The sequence below is a fragment of the Phaethon lepturus genome, unplaced genomic scaffold (assembly GCF_000687285.1).
Source record: "Phaethon lepturus isolate BGI_N335 unplaced genomic scaffold, ASM68728v1 scaffold15465, whole genome shotgun sequence".
Lineage (NCBI taxonomy): Eukaryota > Metazoa > Chordata > Aves > Phaethontiformes > Phaethontidae > Phaethon > Phaethon lepturus.
The window spans coordinates 1-23,813 of record NW_010540016.1 but is presented as its reverse complement, the minus strand read 5'-3'; the positions used below and the strand labels follow the sequence as shown (position 1 = coordinate 23,813).

Here is a 23,813-nt window from a genome sequence, read left to right as displayed (position 1 = left end):
AAAGGACTTTAGAAATGGGAGGTGCATTTTGGGGAGGAGGGGATGTCCTCACTCCTCAAGAATAAACAATACAGTGCATCCACTTCCATGGGGGAGAGAGCGGAGTCACTGTGCATAGGTTTCTTTAGCAGTTTGCAAGGGAGAAAGATCAGGAAATCCTGAGGTGATGTGCTACAGGCCATGACACTGGTTAACCCTTGGTGGCTGGGGCAAGTCCATTTGCTGCTGATAATTTCTGTAAAAATTGAGGGGAGAACTAGAGAGTACCTGTGATGATATGGGCACCACTTGTGAGAGTCTTTGAATGTGGAAGGGGGGCTCCCTGCTGTATTTTTAGCAAATACAACTCTGTTCGAGCTATTTTCTTGGATGGTGAGAAAAGTTGGTCAGATCAAAGAAAACATGTCTAGCTGGGGAAGGTTGGTAATGAAAATAATGTCAGACAAACCCTGACTGATTTTTTCCAGCTCCTGGGAAACTCTATGAAGTGAAGCTTGTGGCATTTAATAAGCACGAAGATGGTTACGCAGCGGTTTGGAAGGGCAAAACAGAAAAGGCACCTGCAACAGCAGTAGGTGAGGAATGCCCTTCATTTGTTGTCTGTCTCTTCTACTTGGCATGTGGCTTCAAAGGAAGGGTAGAGGTGAAGTTACAGAAGATGATCTTGAAGGACAATATGAAAATGGGGAAAGTCCCAGTATAAGGAAATTCATTTAAACTTGCATTGGAGGAATTATCTTGGGAAGGAGAGAAAGGAGCGAAATACTCCCCTTCTCATCAGGGTTGTTCTTGTACTGGGTGTGGATGACCTTCACCGTGTTCTCTCTGGCCCCATTAGTGGCTCAGGGATGGTCCTGGAAATGCCAAATAACCTGCTTTTCATTCCTTATGTTATAAAGATTCGAGGACATGAATTAGCAGCATGCCAGGCTTTTTGCAGTGTTATAAACAAAAGCTCTGAAGACCTAGGCTCATTTCTCAGCTCTGCCAGTCCATTGTGGGATGGTGAACAGCCCGGGCTCCTCCTTACCCTGGTGTGGGCCTGTCAGGTGGGTAGCTTTGAAGCTGGCCTCCTGTGCTCCACCACCTTGATGTGTGGATCCTCATCGTGATCTTTCCCACACGCGAGGAAAAGCGTGGACCACTGCATGCACAGAAGGGCTAAGCTGGGCATCTAGGCTTGCGCTGGAGGGCCAGCATATCGGCCTAGGCTGTGAAGCCTGCAGCTATTTTATTCTCTGTTTTCTGTGTCCGTGATGTCTGTCCCTTGCCTTAACTGTCATGTACGTCTCCACATCTCCCTTCTCTTTTTGTCTTGCACCATAGATCCCCCTGTGCAGAAGGGTCCTCCACTGCCTCCAGTCCAAGTCTACGCAGAGTCCAACAGCTCAACTTCCATATGGCTCAGGTGGAAGAAACCTGACTTCACCACAGTCAAGATTGTCAACTACACTGTGCGCTTCAGCCCTTGGGGCCTGAAAAACGCCTCTCTTGTTACATACTACACAAGGTAAAGCAGGATGCTAAGGGTTCATCTGCCATGTGTTGCTCATGTCAGGAATAAATGCAGGGCAGGAGGAACCTTCATGGAAGTTCCAGTGCTGAGCAAAATCCTGAGTGTTTCACATGCTAGAGAGGTCTGCCTTGGTCACAGATACATTCAGAGCTGGTGAAATGTGGCACTGAGACTTGTCAATGACTTAAATACCAAGGGATCATGTACTGGCTGGTCTCTGCATCTTTCCTGCTCTGATCATACCTTACATGCTTGTTTTCCCTGTAGTTAACACAGCCAGGCGCAATTATGGCCAGTGTCAAAACATTCATGATTTGTGAGATGGTCCTCACAAGTTTGATTTAAAAATTGCTAGAGTTTAAGCAGTTACAATAATTTGGGGATGTATTTTAAATCTAGATTCCTGTGCAGGTTTTCAGCCTATGACCAGGCTGTGATTTCGAGCTTTTCTCTGGAAGTACATCAGAAGTGGTCCTGTAGGCTGGGAATCTACGTTGCTCTGTATCTGGGAGCTGAGTCCTCTTGTATTCACATGACTGCAGGAGATGAAGCTTTAGGTTAAAATGAAATACTGTAGGAGTTAGGATAATCTCTTACAATGTTCCCTGTAAGGTATCAAGGTGACAGTGGGTGGGAGAACCATCCAGTGTTCATGGTCTTGGGAATGTATCCTCTTTGGCAGCTCGGATGAAGACATTCTCATTAGTGGCTTGAAGCCCTACACCAGGTATGAATTTGCCGTGCAGTCCAATGGCGTTGGCATCGATGGGCCCTTCGGCAGCGTGGTGGAGCAGTTCACCCTTCCTGACCGTGAGTATTTATGGGAATTGAATCCTGATTTCTCCTGGCTTTCCCTGAATCTCTGTCAAATCCCTCTTAATGTTCCTCAGAGATGTGATTTCAGATCACCTCTAAGCTGTGATGCCCCTGAATACACGCTGAGAGCCGCTAAGCGTCCTGATGGCTTTCCCAAGCCCATTAAAGGAGTGCTGCTTTGTAAATGGAGAGGAGCATGTAAAGAGAATTGGGGCAATGGTTGCTGTTACTGTGGGGTTGCCTCTAGGTTCAGAGAAATCCTGCTCATTAGAGAGAGCTGATAATGCATTGCTTAACTGCTAGGTCCTCTGCAGTGCTGAATGTCACAGTCAGAGCAAGAGTGCCTTGCCCAGCCTGGTTTTCCAGTAAGACATTCACCTCCTAGCTTCAGGCCTGTTGAAGGCTGGGAGGCAGAGATGATCCTGGAAGCTGCGATGGGTTAACTCCTTACTCTGTGACAGATTCTCTGGTATTCAGCTTCACAGAGCAGCAGTGATGGCTTTTGGAGGTGTTGTGTGTCGTGCCCCTAGCTGGGACTAGTTGTGGTGCAAGCAGGGCTTTGGGGGAGATGGAGCAGAAAGCAAGTGAGAGTGTGCTGGGAGTATTCTCTCAAAGATGAGCAATGTTGCACAGCCTCAAACTGAGCTGCGTGGCTTCATCAGCATGCTCACATTTCCCTTGGCTGGTTGGCCATGATGCACAAGTTCCGCCCTGTATTGGGCTGAGCAGCCTCCTCTCTGCGCTCTCCACAGCTTGTTTGGATGAGGTGCCTGGGGCCCCAGGTTGCCCATCATTTCATGCTTGCAAGCATGGCTGCAGCACCACTGAGAAGGATGCAGAGAAGACATAGAGCAGTAGTCATGCCTTGCAGGTTGAATGCTCTCCTCCTCTTTTCTGCTGTTCACGCTGGGTCTTTACTTGTCTCTGCCAGGTCCCTCGACTCCTCCATCTGACCTGCGGCTGCACCCGCTCAACCCCTACGCTGTCCAGGTGCACTGGTGCCCCCCTGTCGAGCCCAACGGCATCATTGTGGAGTACCTCATCCTGTACAATGCCAACAACACGCAGCCTGATGACATGTGGACCTTGCTGACACGAGAAGGTGAGCCTCCTTGAGGTACTGTAATACCCCACCAGGTCCTCCTGCTGCCTGCAGAGCCCTGGTTGGTCAGTCCTGCTGCCCTGATTTTTGCCTCACTTCGCGCGCACACACATAAACGCTCAAGAGCTCATGCTGCCAGCTTTCTTGGAGCATATGCTGGGCCTTCCTGCTGGTCATATAGGAGAGTCCAGGGAGACAACTACTGAGAGACACGAAATCATACGTGTCTAGGGCTGAAATAGACATTATTATCCTGCAGATACCGGCTGGCAGCCAGTAATTCCTCAGAGAACATACGCCAGCAGCACCACGTGCAGTCTGCATCATCAACTCTTTAAGCAGCGAGTTCATTAATACCAAAGAGGTGTATGAATTACCTCTTAGACCTCATGACACAGAATCCCTCGCTTTTGAAGGTCCAACAGAATTCCACTGCTGCTTTGCTGCAGCTTCTGAATACTCTTGAAATTGCACGTTTTAAACCTCTTTTGACTTGTTTTGATTAGGAAATATCTTCAGCACTGAAGTGCATGGCCTGGAAAGTGATACCAGATACTTCTTCAAGATGGGAGCAAAGACAGTCGTGGGATCTGGTCCCTATTCAAACGTTAAGGATGTGCACACCCTCCGGGAGAAGTTGTCTGGTACGAATGTCCCCTTTGTCCTGGTGTGGGAAGCGAGTTGCATTGCTGAAGAGTGCGATTTGTCAGCAGCGGCATTTCTGTTTGCCAAGCAATTGCCTGATGTCACCATGCAGGATGCAAGACGTGACTCTGTGTAGACCAGTCTCTACATCTCTTCCCTGCATCTTTTCCCCATCTCAGCTCCTGTGGAAGGGCACCTGCGACCTGCATCTTGCTGCCTTTCTGTTTAGGCCTATATAGCGTGAAATTAATGAATGTGCATAAATGCCAGCTTGCTTAAAGCTGCTCTAAATTGTCACTGCCACGTAATCTTCTTCCTTTATGTGTATAGAAGCATTATCTATTGATTTTGGTGAAACTGGTGCTTCTCTGAACATAAGACACTTTGTACCTTCTTCCTGCCAGTGGCTGAAATGACGTGTCTGTCCTTCCCCTACTAGATGTTCTGGATATCCACTCAGTCACGGGAATCATTGTGGGAGTCTGCCTGGGGCTGCTCTGCATACTCTTCTGCATGTGTGCCAGCTTCCGCAACAGCAAGCAGAGGTAGGTGTCACCTTGCCTTTGCCAGGAGGCTGATATGGAAGGAGACAAAATACGCTGTGAGCTGCTTCTCCACGTTCAGCTGGGTTGTTTCGGATGCGAGGTATGACACCAGTCAATAAAAAGATTGAGTCCTGAGAGTGCTAGCTGGCTAAGGAACATATTTAGTACAGTCTTTTCACTGATTTTTCTTAGTAGTTTCTCTTTAATTTGTGTTGTTAGACTATTTTTTTTTTCAGAAAGGAAAAAAAAAAATTCAAGAAAAGGGAAAAAACACTATTTACCAGATTATTACCTGTGTCTGTCAGTGTGGACAATATTTTGCTTCTGAGGTTGGACAGCTCTAAGGATGTTTGGAAAGGGTTTGTTAAAATTCAGTTGGGAAAATGGTGAAAGACTTCCCAGTGACTGACAGGCTGGTTTAAGGAGGATTGGACTCAGCCCAAAGCCGCTGCTATCTCAGGGGGCTGAATCCAGCCACAAGCATTTGGAAAGACCATGATCAGAAACCAGCTTAGCTGTTAAGAACTTTGAGCTGGAGGCAGATCTCAGGACTAGGAACAAGCAACTTCTGAAGTCTCATCCTAATGTGGCCATCAAACCTTTCAGTCCTGTTCCATCTCTTATCTGTAAAGCAGAGATGCCAGGAGTGACACAACTCCCCACGGGCAGGGGCTAGAGAGTGCTTGCTCTAGTGTTGGGACTCATGTTGTCTGCTGCCCTTGTGATCCACTGGTGAGGGGAGGGCTTGGCATCCAGCACCGTGCTTTGTGTGTGAGCTTTAGGGTTAGTGAAGGTGGTGACGAGATGTGTCTGGGGAGGGGGTTACTGCAGCGAAAGCTGTTGCGGCAGGGTGTGGATAGAGGATCCTCTTCCTCAGGAGCAGTAGGGCAGGGGCTTGGGCCTGGTTGCTTCTACAAGGGCAGGCTGAGTGGCCCAGAGGGGATCACTTTCTCTGGCAGTGCGTGGCTGTTCAGGACAGAGGGAGGCAAGGCTCGTGAGAGATGTCAGCTCTTGCTTGTTTTTCCCCCAGGGACGCCCTGCCAGGCCTGGATTCCCAGGCAGCCAGCAACCACACTTACTACCACCGGAGCAGGCAAGGGGTGGCAGCTCCCAGTGCTACCTCAGATTCACATGAGCTGGAGTCCCTCATGTCCCCACTCCCGGAGGATGCACCCATGCCCCTGGGGGACATCACAGAACTGACGGAAGTGCACAGCCTCATCCACGCGAGCCTCCCTGAGGACATCGTCCATGGGAAGAGGAAGGTAAGGACCCATGCATGTGGTGGCTGGGCTCCCACCCTAGGCAAGAGCCTTTGTTTGGTCTGTCACTGCTGGAAAGCCAAGATCTGATCTTGTCCTGGTTCTGCAGGGTGCTGGTAGTCTTGGTGGCAGGCTGGTGCTGGGCAGCCATGCGTTTACCTCTCTGTAAAACTGACTGGCTCAGTGTTGGCTGTCAGGTCTAAGTTCGGGATCACCGTGCCATCTGCCACCCCTTTTCATCTCCTGGGATGGTGACCCTTCATCCCCAGAGAAGGAGCTGCCAAACTTCCTGCTGCAGAAAGCTGCACTATTCCTGTGGCATATAGATGGTGTGAGAAAGTGTGATGTCTAGAGTATGTGTTCTGCCTTCCAGCATACTCTTTTGCTTAGAGTAGAAGGGGCTTTGTCCATAAATAGTGTGCTTGCTCGAATACCCTTGAAGATACACAAGAGGTGAAATTGTGTTTTATTTATGAACCTTATTTTTGAAGTAGTCTCTTCCTGCCCTGCTTGGTTTGCCTGACATTGCATTGTCTTTCACTCCACCCTGGCCATTTCCTCTCTCAAGCTTGCCTGAAACATTTCATTCCATTAGGGAACCTTTAATTGGCCTAATTTAGTTAATCTGTTTATGTCTCTCTTTGTAGCCCAGGGAGAGCATGTAAAGTAATTAGGAGGTTCAGTAAAACAAATGTATTGTGAGCACATGGGATTTCAGGTTTGCATCGACGATGTGCTCGTGTGTCACTGGAGGGAAGGTGAGTTCAGGATACCTGGCTAATGGCGAGACCCGTCCTCGCTGCTTGTGGTGGTGCGGGTGTGGTCTTCTGGAAACGCAACGACTTTTGCTGGCTTTAAGAGTCCTGTGAGCCGAAGCCGTACTCTTGGCCGTCCCCAAGTGCCGTGGCAGATCGGCGCTCAGCTGAAGGAGAGGCAGTTTGCAGCCAAGCCGCATCTCTGGATTTCTGTGGAATGTAGCTGCCTGTCTGGACCCAAGCCGAAGAGTGTGAGGCATTTCCTACAGCTTTCTGTTAAATAAGGAACAAATGTTTTCAGTGATGGTGACTTACCCTGAGAACAGGTCGGGGTGGGGGAAGTCCCTCCCTTGGGAGGCCTTTCTGGGGGCAGCATATCCAGGTCTCGCTTGCAAAGCAGCAATCCTGTCTGCAAAGGCTTACACCGAGATTTTCGTGGGTGCAAAGCAGGGCCTGGAGAGGGCAGTGCCAGGGCCCAGCTGCTCGGGGCTGAGCTGCAGAGCGTGGGGCCCCCAGCTGTCTGTGGCAGAGGCTGGCAGCAAAGTTATGTTCAGAGATCAGAGCTTCGAGGAGAGGAGCAGTTCTGGCTGTAGTGTCTCTGCCTCCCTAATTGGATGGGGAAAGGCCACCGAGAGTTAAATTCACTGAGGATTTTTGCCAGCAGAATAGAGAGCTTGTTTTTTTGATGGCTGTGGGTAGGGAAGCAAGGATCAGTGAGGAGCAGCCGCACGCAGCCACCCAGAGAGCAGTTGTCACCCCTGCCGCCCGGTGAGGATGACCTGCAGGTGAGGGAAGGAGAGTTGGAGTGGCGGCTGGGAGCAACAGGATGTTGTTGCTGGGAGTGGGCACTGGAGGGAGATGTGCTCCTGCGCAGGAGACCCCATTCCCTCCACTGTCCAGTTCCTGCTGGAAATCCCACCTGAGCCTGCCCTGAGCATCCTCCCTGTACTCTGAGCGGTATATTCAAGGGTGAAAAGACTCAGGTCAAAAACATCTCTTATGCTGCAGTTGCCAGGAGGCCACCTGTCCGGATGGCGATGTGATTTTACCAGGCTGGGTGGGCAGGGAGTTGGGCAGGTTTCAGAAGCATGACCAGACTGGTGCACACATGCCTGGTCCCCACAACAGATGTAAATCAGAGTGAGGTGCAACCAGGGGGGTGTGCATCTCCCTGCTTGTAGACAAAATGCTGCTAGCCAAGGCCCAGGAGTGGGTTGTAGGTTCTCTGCGTTGTCTTGTACACTGCAAATAGCTTCTTTCAGTGGCCATTTCAGCTAGGCTGCCAAACGCCCCCAGACCCTGCCTGAGTATGGCCAGGAGCTTTGTAGCCTAGAACGACCAGCTGTGTGTGTTGCCTTCTGTTATTCTCTCATGTTCTGTGTGGTTGGGGTTGTGAAAACCAGCGGCAAGGAATCTGGTAGAGCCATAGGAAAAAGGAATTCCTTGTGGAAGGAAATTCCTGGTCCAGCCTGGCAAGAGGAGGCTCCCCAGGGTGCTCTAGGTCGGGTACTATCACTTGCAGTCCTAGTCAATAAAGAAAGGGAGTGAGAAATGCCTCGAGGATCCCTTTTATTTAAGAGTGTATCATGTCACCACGTGGGAGTTGGCTGGGACAGACTCTTAGTCTGACGCTGCTGCCACTGTTGGGCAGGTTTGCATAGCTGTGGTGCCAAGGAGCTGGCAGCTCCAGACCTGTGTGACCTCCAGGTGCCTGCTTGCCTCTCTGTCCTCAAGTTACGCTCCTGAAAGCTGTCTTGTGTTGGCTGAGTGGCGCTTGCCATTAGCGGTGGCCATGATAGCTGCTCCCATGCTTGCAGGCTTTTCACATGCCGGCTCGTTACGTAGCATTTCATGAATTATTCTGTATTGTTTTTATTCTTAGGGCACCCCGAGGCTGCAGCGGAGATTGGAGGCTCAGTGTTAGGAGATGTACAAACGCAAAGCAGGGACTGTCCCTGTGCCAGAAGCAGTCAAAAGTGAGCGAATGTCACTTTGCAGGTGTGGGGACTGGAGAAGAGTGAGTCTGAGGGCAGGAAGTCTTTAACAATACTGAGACTTGAACTGGCTCCTATGAAGAATCACGGGCAGGGGCTTTGTGGAGTCCCCTTGTACATTTTCGAGTCAAGATCCCCAGTTCCTTCAAATGTAGGGCCGTGATTCCTCTTGAGCTGTTACAAGTAATGCTGGGGATGCAGGTTGGTGCAAGTGGAAGGTGGGAGTCTTTCCTGCTGGACAGCCCACAGGAGCCCTCTGGCCACCCTGCCCCTGCTTCAGGACAGCAAGGTGCTACTGCAGCCAAACTGTCGGCATGGAGCTCCTCTGGATGGCTGACAGCTCCGTTAGGCAGGAGTACGCTCAACCATTTAGCGGGCCCTTTTCTTTCAGTGTGTTTCCCAATGGTCACACACGAGGATTTGTAAATACACTGGCAAGTGGTTTTCCTCTTACTCGCTTCCCCTTTCAAGTGACCCCCCAAACTGATGCCCTCGGTAGCCTGTGTTATAAATGACACCGTAACACACAGGCTGTGGTGATGCAGCTCTGTTTCTCCTGACAGATGGACCGAGGATGGTAAAATGGCTCTGCTCCAGACACCTCTGTCACTACTGCTTTTGGGCCAAGCAATTTAGGGTGTGGGGGAGAATGTTAAAAAGCATCTGCTTTCCATGGAAGACTTCAGCTTTTCATTGAATGAAGCCAAACCCAAGTGTTTTGGCTTGGAAACGTTTGCTGTTGTGCTTCTTGCAAGCTGGAACCTTCCTTGCTTGCTGCCTCTGGGGGTTTCCTCCCCATGGGGACTGCACTTCCCTGTGACTTTGAGAGCAAAAGCTGTAATGCATCAGGGAACGTGGATCTACTGGGGTCATCATTTTCGTGTTGAAATTTTTCTGCATGGAAAAAGAAGTCCCAATGTCTTCTGGAAAGTCTTAGATGAGAGCTGTGTTCCTGTTGACAGCTAGCAGAGATTCTCCTTCATCTGGTGGGGGAGAGGTCTGTGTTATGTTGCATCTTGTTTAGAGGTGCAGCTGTGGGCAGGGATGCCTGTATGTTGCATGACATGGAGCTTTCCCACTCCCGCCAGCTGCTGTGGTGCCCTTCAGCAACGAATCCTTTTTCTCCGCTATGACACCCTTAAAAGCTGGGCACATCTGAAATGTCCCCAGCCTTGTTCTGCGCAGGATTTCAACCTAGTTTAAATAACCGTCCTCATAAAACAAGGAGGGTTTCAAGATCAACATTTCCTACATGTTCATTCTCAGCTCATATATTTGCATGAAATCATTACTTGTCACTGAGAAGGTAATAGGATCTAGGCACATTTTTTACCAGTCAGGAGTTTCTATAAAAAGGCTAAGATGAAAAGGCTTGTTTGCTTTGATAAGGATTTAGCTATAATGGAAACACCTTTTATTGGAAGATGTTTTTATTAGTTTTCATTCTTGTGTTTGCAGTGAACTGACAAAGGGATTTTTCCCTCTTTAAATTAGTATTAGACTGACACTCCTTGACTTCGTTGTTCTATTGTAAAAACCAAGAGAAAGTTTCCTCGTCTTCCTTCAACCATTCACTAGTCTGACTTGAGTAGGAAGAAACAGTATCACTTATTACACCAAAAGATACTGCTTAAAAAAAGCAGACAAGCTTTCAGGCTCACAAGATCTTTTTCAGGTCTGTGACGAAAACAGACCTAGAGTTAATTGCCGCTGCCCAACCTTGGAGACTAAGCCCCAAAGGGATTTATTTTTTTCCCCTCCCTCTCAATCATAATGTGTTTGAAAAACATGTGGGATATAGGCCATGTTGTGTGGCTGATGGTTTTTTCTGTTTGTTGAAAGTTGCAAACTGGTACAAAACAAGTTTGTTCTTCGTTGCAGCCAATTTCAGCCAGAGCTGAACAGGCTGTTCCCAGAGTCATCAAAACCTATGTAAACATGGCAGATTGACATTTCCGCTAACAGATGGTCCATTGGGGATTGCAGTAGAGCTGCCTGTTTCTTTCCACGTTTTTTGGTATTCACAAGATGCCTGCAAGAAGGTTTTCAAGTTTGCTCTGTGTGTATATGCGTATGATGCTCATATCTTTCTGATGGCAAATATGCATGTAAGCATCTATAATAGGACACACATTTGTCTGCATGTGTGCATATTTGTGTAGGTTCAACGCTGAAATTTCCAGGCAGTATTTGCTCAGTAACGTATGTTCCTTGGAAAAGGCACAGAAGCCATCAGTCAGCGACGTAGCTGCAGAAAGCCTTTCAGATGGCAGCAGAAGCAAATTGAACACATTCCTTGAGTACGCACATGTAGTGATATTCCTTATTGTGAGCGATCGCTTGGTTGATTTCTTGCTATTAAACTGTAGTTTAATGATTGTCCACTTAGAAAGAGAGCAGTTAGGGAACGCTCTTGGCTCAGAATATATTGCTGAGGATTGTGGAGAGAGGAATGGCAAAGATGCTGCCTCCAGCATCCACTTCTAAATTAACGCATGCTTGATATCCAGAGCGCTGGGTTTGGACGTCACTGTTCTGCAGGGTGCTGTCATATAAATGAGGCCCTTTTGTACTTGTTTTCTTAAGGTTTGATGCTGAGGCAGCAGCAAAGCTCCTCTGACTTGGCGTTAGCACTGGGATGTAATGCTGCTCTGCCTCCCACAAGGAGTTGAGCCCCTTTGGCACTTGCGTCCGGGTGGACCAAGAGCGCTCGGGAGAGGCTCAGGGAGCTCTTTAGCACATACATGAGCGCTTTAATGTGCCTTCTGCCAGCACTGACAGCACGAGATAGCATTTGCTTCTTGCTAAATAGCTGACTTAGGAATGCCTGGCTCACATACAACATCTGGTCATGTATTTCTACCTAACTTCCAGCCAGATGGACCGAGGCACAAGGAGGTCAAATGACTCACACAAGGTCAGGCTGATGTCAGAAATCTCCTTGCCATCTCGGTTGGACTCATGCTATGTTGACTGTTGTTGGAATAGGTCTGGCCTGTGTAAGTAGTGGCCACACATGCAGCGCAGAAACCTAGGTTTCTCCTGCGTGACAGTGAACAGTCGTGGGTTTCAATAGATGTATAGTCAACCTATCTTCACCCTGCGCAGCCACCGTGCTCACACCACCAGTATCCTGTATGCACGTGCACACTCGTGGTGTGTCAGGATTTTCTCTTCACTTCAGCCTTGTGTCGTCTTCTTGCTTCTATCCAGGCAACGTGTAACATCTGTGGAACGAGCCCAGAGATAACTGGCTTGTGTGTTCCTTAAATCTAAGTGCACGCGTGTGTATATATGTATGCGAGTCAGTAGCAGGGCTGAGCTCAGGTAAATGCAGGACAGCTCAATAAAATCAAAACCTGGAAAGAAAATACTTTTCTGCCTGTGAACTAATAGTCTGAGCTGTTAAATAACTTCAGCTCTTAAAGGCACACATTTCCCATACACAGAGGTGTGCATTCAACAGTTTATTGCAAGGGGAAGCTGAGAGAACCCAGAACAAATTGCGTTCAGCCCATATAATTTAATTAGATCTACAAACAAGGTAACACTGGTTGCCCAGGGGATTTAAAGCTGAGCTAAAAATTGCTTGGTGGTCTGTTGCAAAAAAAAAAAAAAAAAAAGGCCCCCAGTTTTGTGCCTCCGTGATGGGGAATGGCAGAGTGTTTACCCAAGCCTTAGTTTAGAGCAGGAAATCTGTCTGCACCACAGAGCGAGCAGTTTAGCATTGTCTTCAACTCTTACTAGAGCACACGTGCCAGTACACACAGGTGAGGGTCCTTCTCCATGCTGCAGAGCATCGCTTGTGCCATAGCAAATGCTGTAAGCGTTCTGCTCCAGATATCCACCGTCCCTGTTCCTTTCCCGCTTTGCAGTATTTTTCAGTAGGCTCATACTGCTCTGGTTTGTCTGCAGCTTTGCAGGGACTTGATTTCAGTGGACCTTTAAGTGATGTCCTGTGCCGTGATATACCCATTGGCCTCGAAATTTGAGAACCAGTGGAAAGCCCACTTTGGTTGTGAACCATCTGGCAACTTCTATCCACTTGCCATGAATCAGACCATGTAACAGAGCAATAAAGCCTGTTGTAACGGGGCGACTGTGTGAGTCCTGGCAAGCATTTTTATTTCGATGCCATCAGAAGCGATCTCTGCATTTCACTTGCATCTTCTAACACCATGGTATTTTCCCCAACTTGAAATTTCCTTTTTCAAGCTGTTTCTCATTTCAGGTTTATGAGGATAAGAATCTTGTATCTGTGATAATTGGATCTTTTCTCCTCCCACTTTTCTTCTGCAGTCTTCATGGAATAAATCAGCCAACCAGCCCTGGACAAACAGCATAGCCAGATACGGAGACACTATCACAAAAGAGCCTCTCTCTGCTGTGAACGGATCGCTGAAGCTCCCTTCCAGCGCAGGACAGAAGCTTTTATTACAAGCTCTGGTTTACGATGCCGTGATGGTGGGTGTCTTTGGTTTATTGACTTGCATGTTCTGATGTGTTTTTTCCTTTTATGTTCCCTATCTCCTTTTCTCCTTCTTGCAGCACAGGAGAAAACGTTTTCTTCTCTGAGATAGCTTTAGTTGGCTGATCACAGGCTTTATTTTTTTTCCTCAGTATAGGAGTGTATGCCAGCGAGGCTGATGGGATTTGAATAAAAGCTTTTTCCAAAGCATCACTTGAAGCCTCAACTCTCCCCTGATCTTCTGTCTTGACTCTGCCAACCCTTGAGGGCCTGTGCTGTGGGCTTGTTGTTTTGGTGGTGGTCAAGCGGGGTCAGACAGCTCAGTTGCCAGCAGGGTTGTGGCAGTCCCAGTTCCTGAGGAACTGAAGCCAGGCACCAGCAGTCTGCCTTGGGTCTTTGCTGTGACCGTGCAGCAAGCAGCCTGCCGAATGAATTAGGAGCCGCAACACTTGGCACAGTCATTAAGATCTACAGTGTGCTTGCCTGAAGGAGGAATTGCATTTTTGCCTGTAAAAGGAGTCAAAGATCAAGGCTTGATTTAAACTCCTTCTCCTGATAGGGTAGAGCACTTTCCACTGCACTTGTCGTCTTTATGTGGCTGCATAGATTGAGAGGAAATCCTGTTTCCGATATGGCATCGTCGGAATAAATATGCACTCCCGTGTTTGGGAGAGTTCATACAAGGACTGTCGTGTCTGTGTCACAGTCTCAGCAAAGGAAGCTGACACCTGCTCAGTTTGACTCTGTACCAGAAGGTTTGTCTGGTTATTGCTTTAAAAAGTTCACCCCCCACCCCCAGCAAATACTTCTTAGTAACCTACCTATGTTTCCTTCCTAGATAGTAGTGTGAAAATCAATTATACACAGGATGTAATTAACGTTGTGGATAGAGTTAAGACAATGTTTTTTACAACCCAATTACAGGGCACCATTTACAACACAGCTTACCCATCAGAGTTTGTCAACAAAAGGAGAAAAGTGTTAAAATATGTAAATGATGCACAAAGTTGGCTTCAACAGAAAGCACAAATAACACGTGGGATATCACTCCCATACTTTGAATTGTCTTCTTGCTACTAAATCACACTCAGCCCAGAATCTGAGCGCTGATTGCCTAGAGAGCTGTTTGTCAGCTTCCAAAATAATTTGCCTGTTAAATTGTCAAATGATAGTCTAGCAGAATGACCTGCTTGTTAGCCAGATTTGTGGAGACATGTAGCCTGAAGTCCGCTTAAACACTGCGGAGGAGAACCAGTTGGTTTCTTTCTGAACTAAAGTGCTTGAATCTACACCAACTTTTGCAAGCTGTGATCAGGGCTCTAACGAACAAACATTTGGTGATATGAAGCCAAGATTAGACCAGGGAAGTGAAGGGAGCCCTGGTATCTAGTTGTGGCTCTATATCATGAGCTGTCTCAGAAGCCAGTTTTCTAGAGTGCTGCCCACTCGCCCTCTAGAAATCTGGCCCTTAATATGGAAACAGACTGGTGAGTGTTGAAAGTCGTGGCCTTTGACAGAGGCTTGGAGGAATGGTTGCCTGCCAAGAAGCCATGGGCAAATTGCTTCACTCCCTTGGGACTTGCTTTCTCAAGTATAAAATAGGAATAATGATCCTGGAGTGATTTGAGATGCTTCTTAAGACTTTAGCTCTGAGAAACATATCAAGATAATACTTAATGGAGGCACATGTACATTCCACTGCACTCTGTGGGATTAAAAAGAAATATATTTCAGTGCTTGGTTGGGTCACAGCCTCAATTATCTGAGTTTCATTTACCTTACCTTTTTTTTCTTTTTTTTTTTTTTTTAATTTTTCCCATTTGATAACAGAATGAAGCAAAGAAAAGCCGCCCACCAGCCAGCCTCCACCAAGTGGAAGCAGAGGTCATCGTCCATTCTGATTTTTCAGCCTCTGACAGAGACTACAACTGCCAGCTGCACACCCTGGAGAGCGAAGAGACAGAAACTGAGGACCAGGAGCCTGAAGAGCTCCCCTCTGGAGAGCCGGCTCCTCCCAGCGCTCCCAGCCCTCAGCAGGACGCTAGCCAAGTGTTGGTGGACTGCACAGGCAAGTCTGAGGCTCAGGCCCAGGACGAGCGGTTATGTAGCGACAGAAAGACTAACAGAACAGAGGCCCTTTGCGTCCCTGGGCTCACCAATGGCTTCCACAAGCACGGGGAAAGTCTGGATTCAGTGGAGAGTGGAGATTCGGACTCCATCCAGGAAGGCAGGGGGGATGTGCAGCCAGTCAAGTGCCAATCGCTTTCCGTGGCCCAGGAGGAGGCCGCCTTCTGTAGTAACTCTGGTTTAACCAGTTCATCCTCAGCATCTGAGAACATGGCATGTGTCCACAATCATTAAAGAGTGAACTAATCTGATTTTGATCATGGGAGAGCTAGAAGCACTAGTAAGGGCTTGTTCCTGTGAGGTACTGCGTGCCCTTGACTCACTGAGCCCAGCAGGAGCTAAGAAGGTGCAGCATCTCACCAGAACAGGATTCGGACCTGTCAACTGTACATATTGCCTTCAAGAAATCAGTAGGTAGATTGGTAAGGGCCCATCTTCTTCCTGCTGGAGCTCATGAGTAACTTGGTCTTCATGGGAGCAGGATTGAGCCATCTGCCAAAGTCTGACGTGAAACCACAGTTAGAACAGAGCCTTCTGCATTAGACTGGGGCTGTCACTTCGCTATAGTCCTCGAGGCGACTGGGAAGATGTCTTTTAATGCTGGGAAGAAGCAGGGTACACCGAGCGGTTCTTCACCACTGTCTCTTCACCAGGGAGCCCCTTGGCACTACCCAGTGCCTCGCAGCGCTGGGATGTATTTTGTCGGAGAAGTCCCACAAGGGGGTGGAAGCCAACACAAACAAGTTCAGTGAGCTGTAACCACCAGCCTTTTCTGCCCTCCCGTGGTTAAAAGGATTATAAGGCGTTCTTTGTACACTACCGCAGTAACCATTACTAGCAGGCTGATGTAGTGGCCTTTTATTACACACTCTACGAGTGCCTCTAACAACTTGTACTATAGAACCTTCTTCAGTGTCTGGGTCATTTCACCAGCCTGGACTTTGTTTTATGTAGGTTCTTGTACCTAATATTTTAGGTACGCATCTGTCCTTTAAATGTACAACATGTATTTTTATTTCCTTGGAACACCTTTATATTATTTAATTTTATAAAGTGGAGTAGTGTGTGGTGTAGAGTAGCATTTTTACTACTTCTCTCTTTCGTTATTTTTTCCTCCCTAACAACGCAACTACCTCATGTCTGTTGGAGAAAAAAAAAGCAGTAGATCTACTCTTTTGTTATAGTCCATTATAGGTTTTAACTTATTCTTATACTGCCTTTTTCTAAAGAATATGTTTGCACTGGTTGTTGACTCTTTTTTTTTTTTAATGCGTAGTGCTGCAGATCTGATGTCTCTCTTGCTTTGTTTCTAAGTATTGCTCTAGGACACCTTCCCTATAGCTGGAGAATTGGGTTGTTTCTCTATAGGACTCTCCTTTGCAGGAGCTGGCCAAAGGAGGCCGCTTCAGGTGGCGGGATGCTGATCCATCTTTCCTTAAGAAGCTTATACTAGCGAAGAGAAAAAAGAACCAATGAATGCAAAAGTAACTTGTGATCTTGGGGACATCTATTTCTTTTTTTGTGCCCAAGTAGAAACATCTCAGATGATTTTGATTTCCAGAGAGCAGCTCTCTGCCTTCTGTAAGCAAGTGAAATTTTCTGGTTGGTTCTGACAGTTCTGGCCAAAGTGCTTTTGCGTTGTTTTTTTTTTAAAGACCAGAGCACCACCAGAGCTTAAAAATTAAAATAAAATCTTTGCTCTCATACCAGTCAGTCTGGGTTTATTATAGATAATGTTTGAAAATCATCCAGTGACCCTTGCTGATAACTGTTTGCTTACTGCTGGCATGTCTCTCAGCCTAGCCTTCTGGTGTTGGATGAATTTTTTTCAGTCTTTTCTTCAGCCTGTCTCTGCCCTGTTCCAGGCTTACAGAGTTTGACCGTGAACGCTACAGATTGGACCAGCTCCTCGGGGGTAACAAGGGTCGGTGATTCTGTTCATTGGGTGTTTGGTAAATGCTCTGCCTTCCTGGAGGATTCAGACATCTGGCCATGTGTTTATTCAAAAATGAGGGAAAAGATGCCCATCTCCCTCTTCTCCTACCAAAATTCCTCCAAAGCTATATGAGGAGCTTTGTGCTGATCTGAGATCCTGTAAAAGGCTTTAGACTTTGTTTTTATTTTTTTGTGGTGAAATCTGGACTGAGATACCACTGTGTGCAGCAAGGAGAACCTTGCTGTGCCAGCATCCTGTTCCCACTTCTGTTGTGAAGAGCCACATCTCGGTGTGCCCTGTGTTTGGAGCTGAGCGGGACCAGCCTGTGTCCTTGCAATCCACCATCAAACCCTGTTCGCTCCGGCTCTTCAGCAGAGCAGTACCTCCGAGCCTCCACGTACCCTGTGGGGAAGGATATTGGAGCTTCACCTCTCCCTATCCTACAGCATCTCCTCCCAGCATGTTCACGCCATTCTGGTAAATGGCTGTATTTCCACTCGCTGCACTTGCTCTGTCGTTGCAGCTGCTGCTTGGTATTTTGAGGAGTCTCAGAAATGCTGTTCCATGCTCTTGAAGCGCAATGACTCTGAAAGGCTGAGGCACAGAGACTGGAAGTCGGTGCCAGTGAGCAGACTAGGCTGAGTTAGTGTGTGTGCACTGCTGGAGCAAGGAACTAGAAAGGCCAGAAACCGTAACTGGGCAGAGGAAGCACGTAATTAACCTCCAGAACTCACTGCCACAAGACTTTGAAACTAATGACTTAGCAGGGTTACAGATAAGGGAGTGAAGTGTTATTGCAGGCAATAAGGGCAATTCACAGTTATATGGGGGCGGATGCAATTGCAGAGGTATAAACCCTCTGGCTGGGGAGTATCGGGCACTAGCTGTGGAGGGCGGGGGGAGATTTCTGCAGCTGGATCTCAGTTCACAGTTAGTTTCATGGAGGAGTCCTTGCCCTTCCCCAGTGACAGAACAGACCCTGTACACGCCACGTTGCTGCTGTTGATATGCAGAAAGGGAGAAGGACTCTTCTCCACAGAGCTCGCTGCAGAGGAACCCCTGGTGACTTCCTTTCACCTCCAAAGCAAGTCATCTGCCTGCAACCATGACACTGTGCCGAAGGACCGCTGCTGCTGAGCGTCTGGGCTGCCGGCGGGCAGCACCAGGAGGAGTTTGGCCAGCAGCAGTCATGACCAGGGCACCCGAGTTCTCCTCCCGGCTCCCTGTTGTGACGGGGTACCTGGGGCAGGTCAGGTACCAGCTCGGAGCTTTCCATCCAGGGGGCTTGTGGGGATGAAGGCTTAGCCCAGAGGCTGATGTAGGAGTGTGCGGCAGTGTCTGCGGCGCTCCTTTGTACGTGCACCTTCTGCTTTGTCCGTACTGACTTTAGCCACGGGCTGAGCTTTGCTGATCAGCCTAAAAGCTATCCCTGCCTGCCACTGAAGCCAACACAAGCAGACGTGGTGTGGCACCGTTCCCCTGGATCACCTTGGGCTGATTATAAAACCACCAAGTTATGTGCTCTGAGAGCTTTGGGGGAGATGCAGCAGAATACAAACAATTCTGCTTATGCATCACAAAAATACTTTGTCTCCTCGTACTGAGGCTTACTCTGATCTCATTACACCCCACCAAATTGTACCAGAGTGTGAAAACTGGCAGCGTTTGGATGTCCAAGTACGGAGGTGGCCGTGTAGCTGCCAGACCTCAGCTACAGCAATCAAGGCAGTTCCCTCAGAGCCAAGAGATCGCCGCTGACGGGCAGCAGCGAAGCTGTTCCCTGTATGAGGGAGCGTCCTGTACGTTCATGAGGAGTGCTGGGTGTCCTTGTCCTTGACTCGGCTGTGCCCCAAGTCCCTCCTGTCCTGAACGCATGTGGGACCTTTCTAGTCCGAGCTGGAAATGAATGGAAGAAGACAGAAAATACACATTTTATGTGTAAAGCTGAAACAACCAGTGCATATATTTTTTTATCATGAAATAAGTATCTTTCTTGCAGATCTCTCACAGACACACAAACTGTTGATACCTTTAATTACCCATCGTACATAGTATATGTTCCTACACATCAGGCTCCTTTCTCCTTTTTCTGCCTTTCAGTAACACTAAAGATTATTCCTGTTCAACTTTTTGCTGGTGTATATTGTTTTACATTGTTAAAATGTCAGGTCTGTCTCACTGGCATAATTTTGTACTAATGTTATCGTTTGGCTACACAACTGTATATTCCCCGTGCTGCTGTAAGAGTCACAATTCTCATCCTTTTATTTCTTTTAATTCCTTGTTACATGAAACACATGACTCGGATAAAAATCTCTTCAACTTTTAGTTGATTTGGTTTCTTACTTAGCGGACAGCAAGTTCTGGTTTAAATAGTTCAAATGAGATAACTTACAGTCTAGGGTTTGAGGACTTTTTACGTTACTAGCTAACAGTCTGAGATTAGCCCATGAAATACGCTGTGTAAGGAAACAACCATTTTAATAGAGCACTCTATGTTTTTGATCTCATTAGAAATAGATGTTCTGAAGGGATCATCGTGTCTTTTCTAATCAATACCTTTGTTAGAAAAGAGGTGTTTAGTCCTGCAGAAATCTACCATCTAGTTCTGTTATTGTAGTCCCTTGCTAATATTTTAAAATTAAATTTCACTTCATTTTCTACACAGTGCATAAGGATGTGTAACCAGAAATTGATCTCGTTTGAAGATTGTGTCTGTATTTGGTTCCATGCTGTACTTAATTATAACTTACTTTCTTCAGAGACTGTTCTTACTCCACAAATACTCTTTAGTGTTAAAGTGTAAGAAGACATTGTCCTTATATTCCTTAACTAATGGGTTATTAATAAAACATTTTAAAAGAAGAGTGGAATTTGTCTCATGGTTCAGTCTGTGACAACTCTTGCTCTGAAGGACAGTTGTCGTGGCAGGCTGGACCCGGGGAAATCTGCTGTTAGGTGCCGGGCCGTTCGCTGCCCCTCAGAACACGGGGAGGATGGCCGGAGAGCTTTCTGCCTGCGCGGGTTTGCTAGAGACGGACCTGCAAGGCAGTGCCAGCCGAACCGCTGAAATCCAGCCTCGTCCTTATCCTGAGTAACTCGCTTCTGGGTGGATCTGAACAAGACCTTGCAGCTGACAGACCCGGGGCTGCCTGGTGGAGCACCTTCCATGGCAAGGTGGCACCTCGCTGGCGGGAAGCAGCGGCGGCAGCAGGACCCGGGATTCACGCTCGTGCCAGTTCAGTGCCTGAGCTCATAACCGTGGAGGTTGGGAATGGGGGGCGATGGGGTGTGCCTGGTTCCTTAGACATCACTTCGGGGATTTCAGGTGTGGGCAGAGTTTGGGTTCGTTAGGCATTTCTTGATGCTTGATCATTTCTCAGTTCTGAACTGATTCTTGTAAGAAAAAGAAAAAAAAAATGACCAGTTGCGTGCTTTATCTTTCTGGGGAATTTTTAATGTGAAAAATAAGCAGAAGCATCTAGCAAATGAATGGTGAGACTTCTCTTGGATGGCGCTGTGGGCTGGACGCTCGGTGGCTTGCGTCCAGCAAGATTGGCGAGAGGATATCTGGCAGTGCCTGAGGACACTCTATTAACCTCCCATGCATCTCCCTTTCTTTCTAGGATGCATTCCCTGCTTGAGTAGATAGTTTCCATTATTACGTTATGCTGCCAGGACTACGGAGCCATAAAATCTCATTTTATCTGCATTACAGAGGTAATAAATCTGCACTTAGCATAGTGTTCTCCGATAGTGGTTAAAGGGAACTCTGTCAGACTGATGAGTCTTTCTCCTAACGATAGGTAACTCCACAAATGAGCGAGGAAGGACCTTGGGGGAGGACGGGTGACTGCAAATCCCATTCCAGCTCCCAGTTTGCAGCATGAGGCGCTGGTGGGAGGCTGCAAACAGGGCAGCACGTGGGTGAACAGAGCAGAGGGACGGACACAGCAGTTGCAGGGGAGCCGGGGCCATGGGGGAGTGAAGATAAAAACGAGGCATTTGTTTGCGTTTCTCTTCCCAGGCTTTACCACCCCAGGACGCTGTGCTATGATGCGGCTGGCACTACGACTACAAGGGGCTGGGGTCTCATGTGGTCTCGGGTAACTCGGCGAGTTACAAGCACCCGGTGTGGCGCGTTGCCCAGCTCAACTCTCTGGGAAACGACGCAGCGTGAGACGATGGGCTGCGTGATGCAGCAAGGCGGCCAGGGATGCTCCACGGATGCTCTGCGGACACCAGTGGTGGAAGCTGTGTTTTGTGGGGACTCCTCCGACCGCCTCCCATCCGGCAAAGCACACAAGACCTCATGATTTGCATGGCAGGTACAATCGTGTGGGTTTCATCTTTTGCGCTGGTTCCCCACACTCATTTCCACTGATGGCAAAACTGCCGGATCGGTGGTGTGAATGTTCTTAATTAATGGGGAACATTAATTGAAATGCTTCTCCTCAGCCAGGCAGCCAAGTGACATCCCCTCAGTGTCGTGACGAGTGCTGACCCCTGCCACCACGACACCAGCACCCTTATACAGCCAAAAGTGCATGGAAAAGGGGTTCTGCTGGGAAAAGCAGCTTCCAGGAGCATGTCCCAGGGTGTCCCACCACTGCTGGGACGGCTTGCAGCTCGGTGCATCGAGGTGGGTGCCACAATTTTGGCTCCCCTCCCTGTTGCTCACTGACCACGAAACAGATGCTAAAACCCCACGTGTATATATGTAAACGAAAAGCTCCCAGGCTGTTAGAAGACAGGGAAACCACAATTACACATAGAATAACAAATGGACTGAATTCGGACAAGTTAATCTCCCACTTCATCTGCTGAAACTACTAATGGTGTCTTGGGGACCTCAGTTTGCAGTTAATTGGTGTAAATCAGGAGCACTATTGGAGCAGATGGAAATTCGCTGTGCAAGGGGTGGTGGGTGAGCTCTCGTGGAGGAAAACCTTGTGGGGAGGGAGGACAGATGGACGGACAGACCCTGTGCCCCCTGTGGGAGGGAGGATGGAGGGACGGAGCCCACAACCACTCTGCAGGGAAGGGGCTTGGAGCCTCGGTTCGGGCTGGGCGCCGTCACTCCTGTAACCCCGCTGCTTTTCAAAGGGCTCCAATTTCTGCTCGCAGTGTGATAAGCAAATTCCTGTCTCCAGTACAAAGCAACTTTTTTAAGCCCTCATGGTTACAGAGGAGCACAGAAAAACATGAGTGCTCTGGATTCCTGCTCTCAGGTGCCTCTAAGAGCCCCAAACCTGACTTTTTCTTTAAAAAATCTCATGTCTTTTCAGGTGAGTCCCGTTGTTTGGCAGGACCACCCGCACTTGTGATTTTTGAATGCGACACCGGCGACGTTGCCAGCGTCATTTGCAAGATGCTGGGCTGAACTTGGTGATGCCCTAAACATGTAGCTACTTCCCCTGGCTCTTGGGTCCTGCCACTGCACATGGGAGCAAAAGCACCCCAAATCTGTGGTTCCCAGGGTAAACAAGCCCTGTAAAACACATGGCGCTTCATTCCCTTGGAGTTATTAATTCCCACAAGCCATCCTCGGTACTGGCGACATCCCGGGAGCTGCCACGAGCCCACGATGGCTGCGAGCGTTACAGAAACGCTGGTGGGGCCCCGCGGCAGGAGCCAGGGAGACGGCTGGGGAACCGGAGCAGAGCTGGTGCCAAAAGGTCAGGGACAGCGCAGAAATTCAGATGTTCCTGAGAGGCTGATGGAGCCAGAGCAAATTCTTCCCCGGCTGAAAGCAACCTCGCACAGCTCAGCCCTCTGCTAAATGAGGGAAGCTTTAATGTGGAGCAGATGTAGTGACGTCTTCTTTCCTCCTTAGGCGACTCCAACGTGCTCAGGCTGCACCATCCAGGGGAGCCACGCGTTGCTCCTCTTTACAAAGGGTTTTGCACCAGGTTTCTGGGCATGGTTACAGGGTTTAGTAACCCAGTCCATCAAGCTCTATTTTTATTCTGAAAAAAGAAGTTAGTTAGGATCCACTTTTTTTTCTTTTTACTTGTTTTTTCGACAAGCAAACATCACAAGACACTGAGCTGTCATTGCAGGGGTGACTTTTGCTGCTGATGGTGGTGATAGGGGTTGTGTTTGCGGAGAACGTGGATGGAGGGACTGGGTAGGATCAGCTGGAGGCAGAAAAATACCGCGTGGGTGCTAGGGCTGTCTGCTGCGGGGGGACGCGTTACCTGTATTTCATGCCAGGAGGGCAGACAAAATCATCTTGAGGGCTGTGGCAGGATTTCGGAGCAGACTCATCCCTTACCGGGTCCTTCCTCCCTGGGGCCTCTTCAGGGGTGAGCTGGTTGGTCCAACATCTGTGTGACTGACCCAGGTAAGTCACCTTCTAATAGCGTTTAAAATAAGGAGCACTGAGGTGGGACAAGCCAAGCTCTTCTTCGTTCCTGTCCTCAGGGACTTGCCCAGACGTGGGATTCCCTCATGGCCATCGCTCTGCCATCCTGCTATCCTGCTTCCTGGGGACACCGGTCACCTCCGGGCATTGCCGGCTACCGTGGTGGGTGGTTTTGGTCTTCAAAACAAAGCCCGAAAGTGAAACGCTTGGTGGAACCAACCAGAAGTTGTGCTGTCTCATCAGTGTTTTACCTCGTTTTAATGCCAGATTTTTGGTCTCA

General features: G+C 48.4%; 1 protein-coding gene across 1 annotated transcript in view; it reads left to right on the top strand.

The window, feature by feature from the left end:
* Positions 1-15,464, top strand: part of IGDCC4 (immunoglobulin superfamily, DCC subclass, member 4) — a 63,488-nt gene extending 48,024 nt beyond the window's left edge. Inside the window, exons 12-20 of the mRNA XM_010287326.1 lie at positions 468-575; positions 1,327-1,510; positions 2,199-2,326; positions 3,264-3,434; positions 3,941-4,078; positions 4,519-4,624; positions 5,655-5,889; positions 12,935-13,099; positions 14,934-15,464. Of these exons, the coding sequence (XP_010285628.1) occupies positions 468-575; positions 1,327-1,510; positions 2,199-2,326; positions 3,264-3,434; positions 3,941-4,078; positions 4,519-4,624; positions 5,655-5,889; positions 12,935-13,099; positions 14,934-15,464 (1,766 nt within the window). The remainder of the gene's footprint in view (positions 1-467; positions 576-1,326; positions 1,511-2,198; positions 2,327-3,263; positions 3,435-3,940; positions 4,079-4,518; positions 4,625-5,654; positions 5,890-12,934; positions 13,100-14,933) is intronic.
* Positions 15,465-23,813: the final 8,349 nt, after the last annotated feature.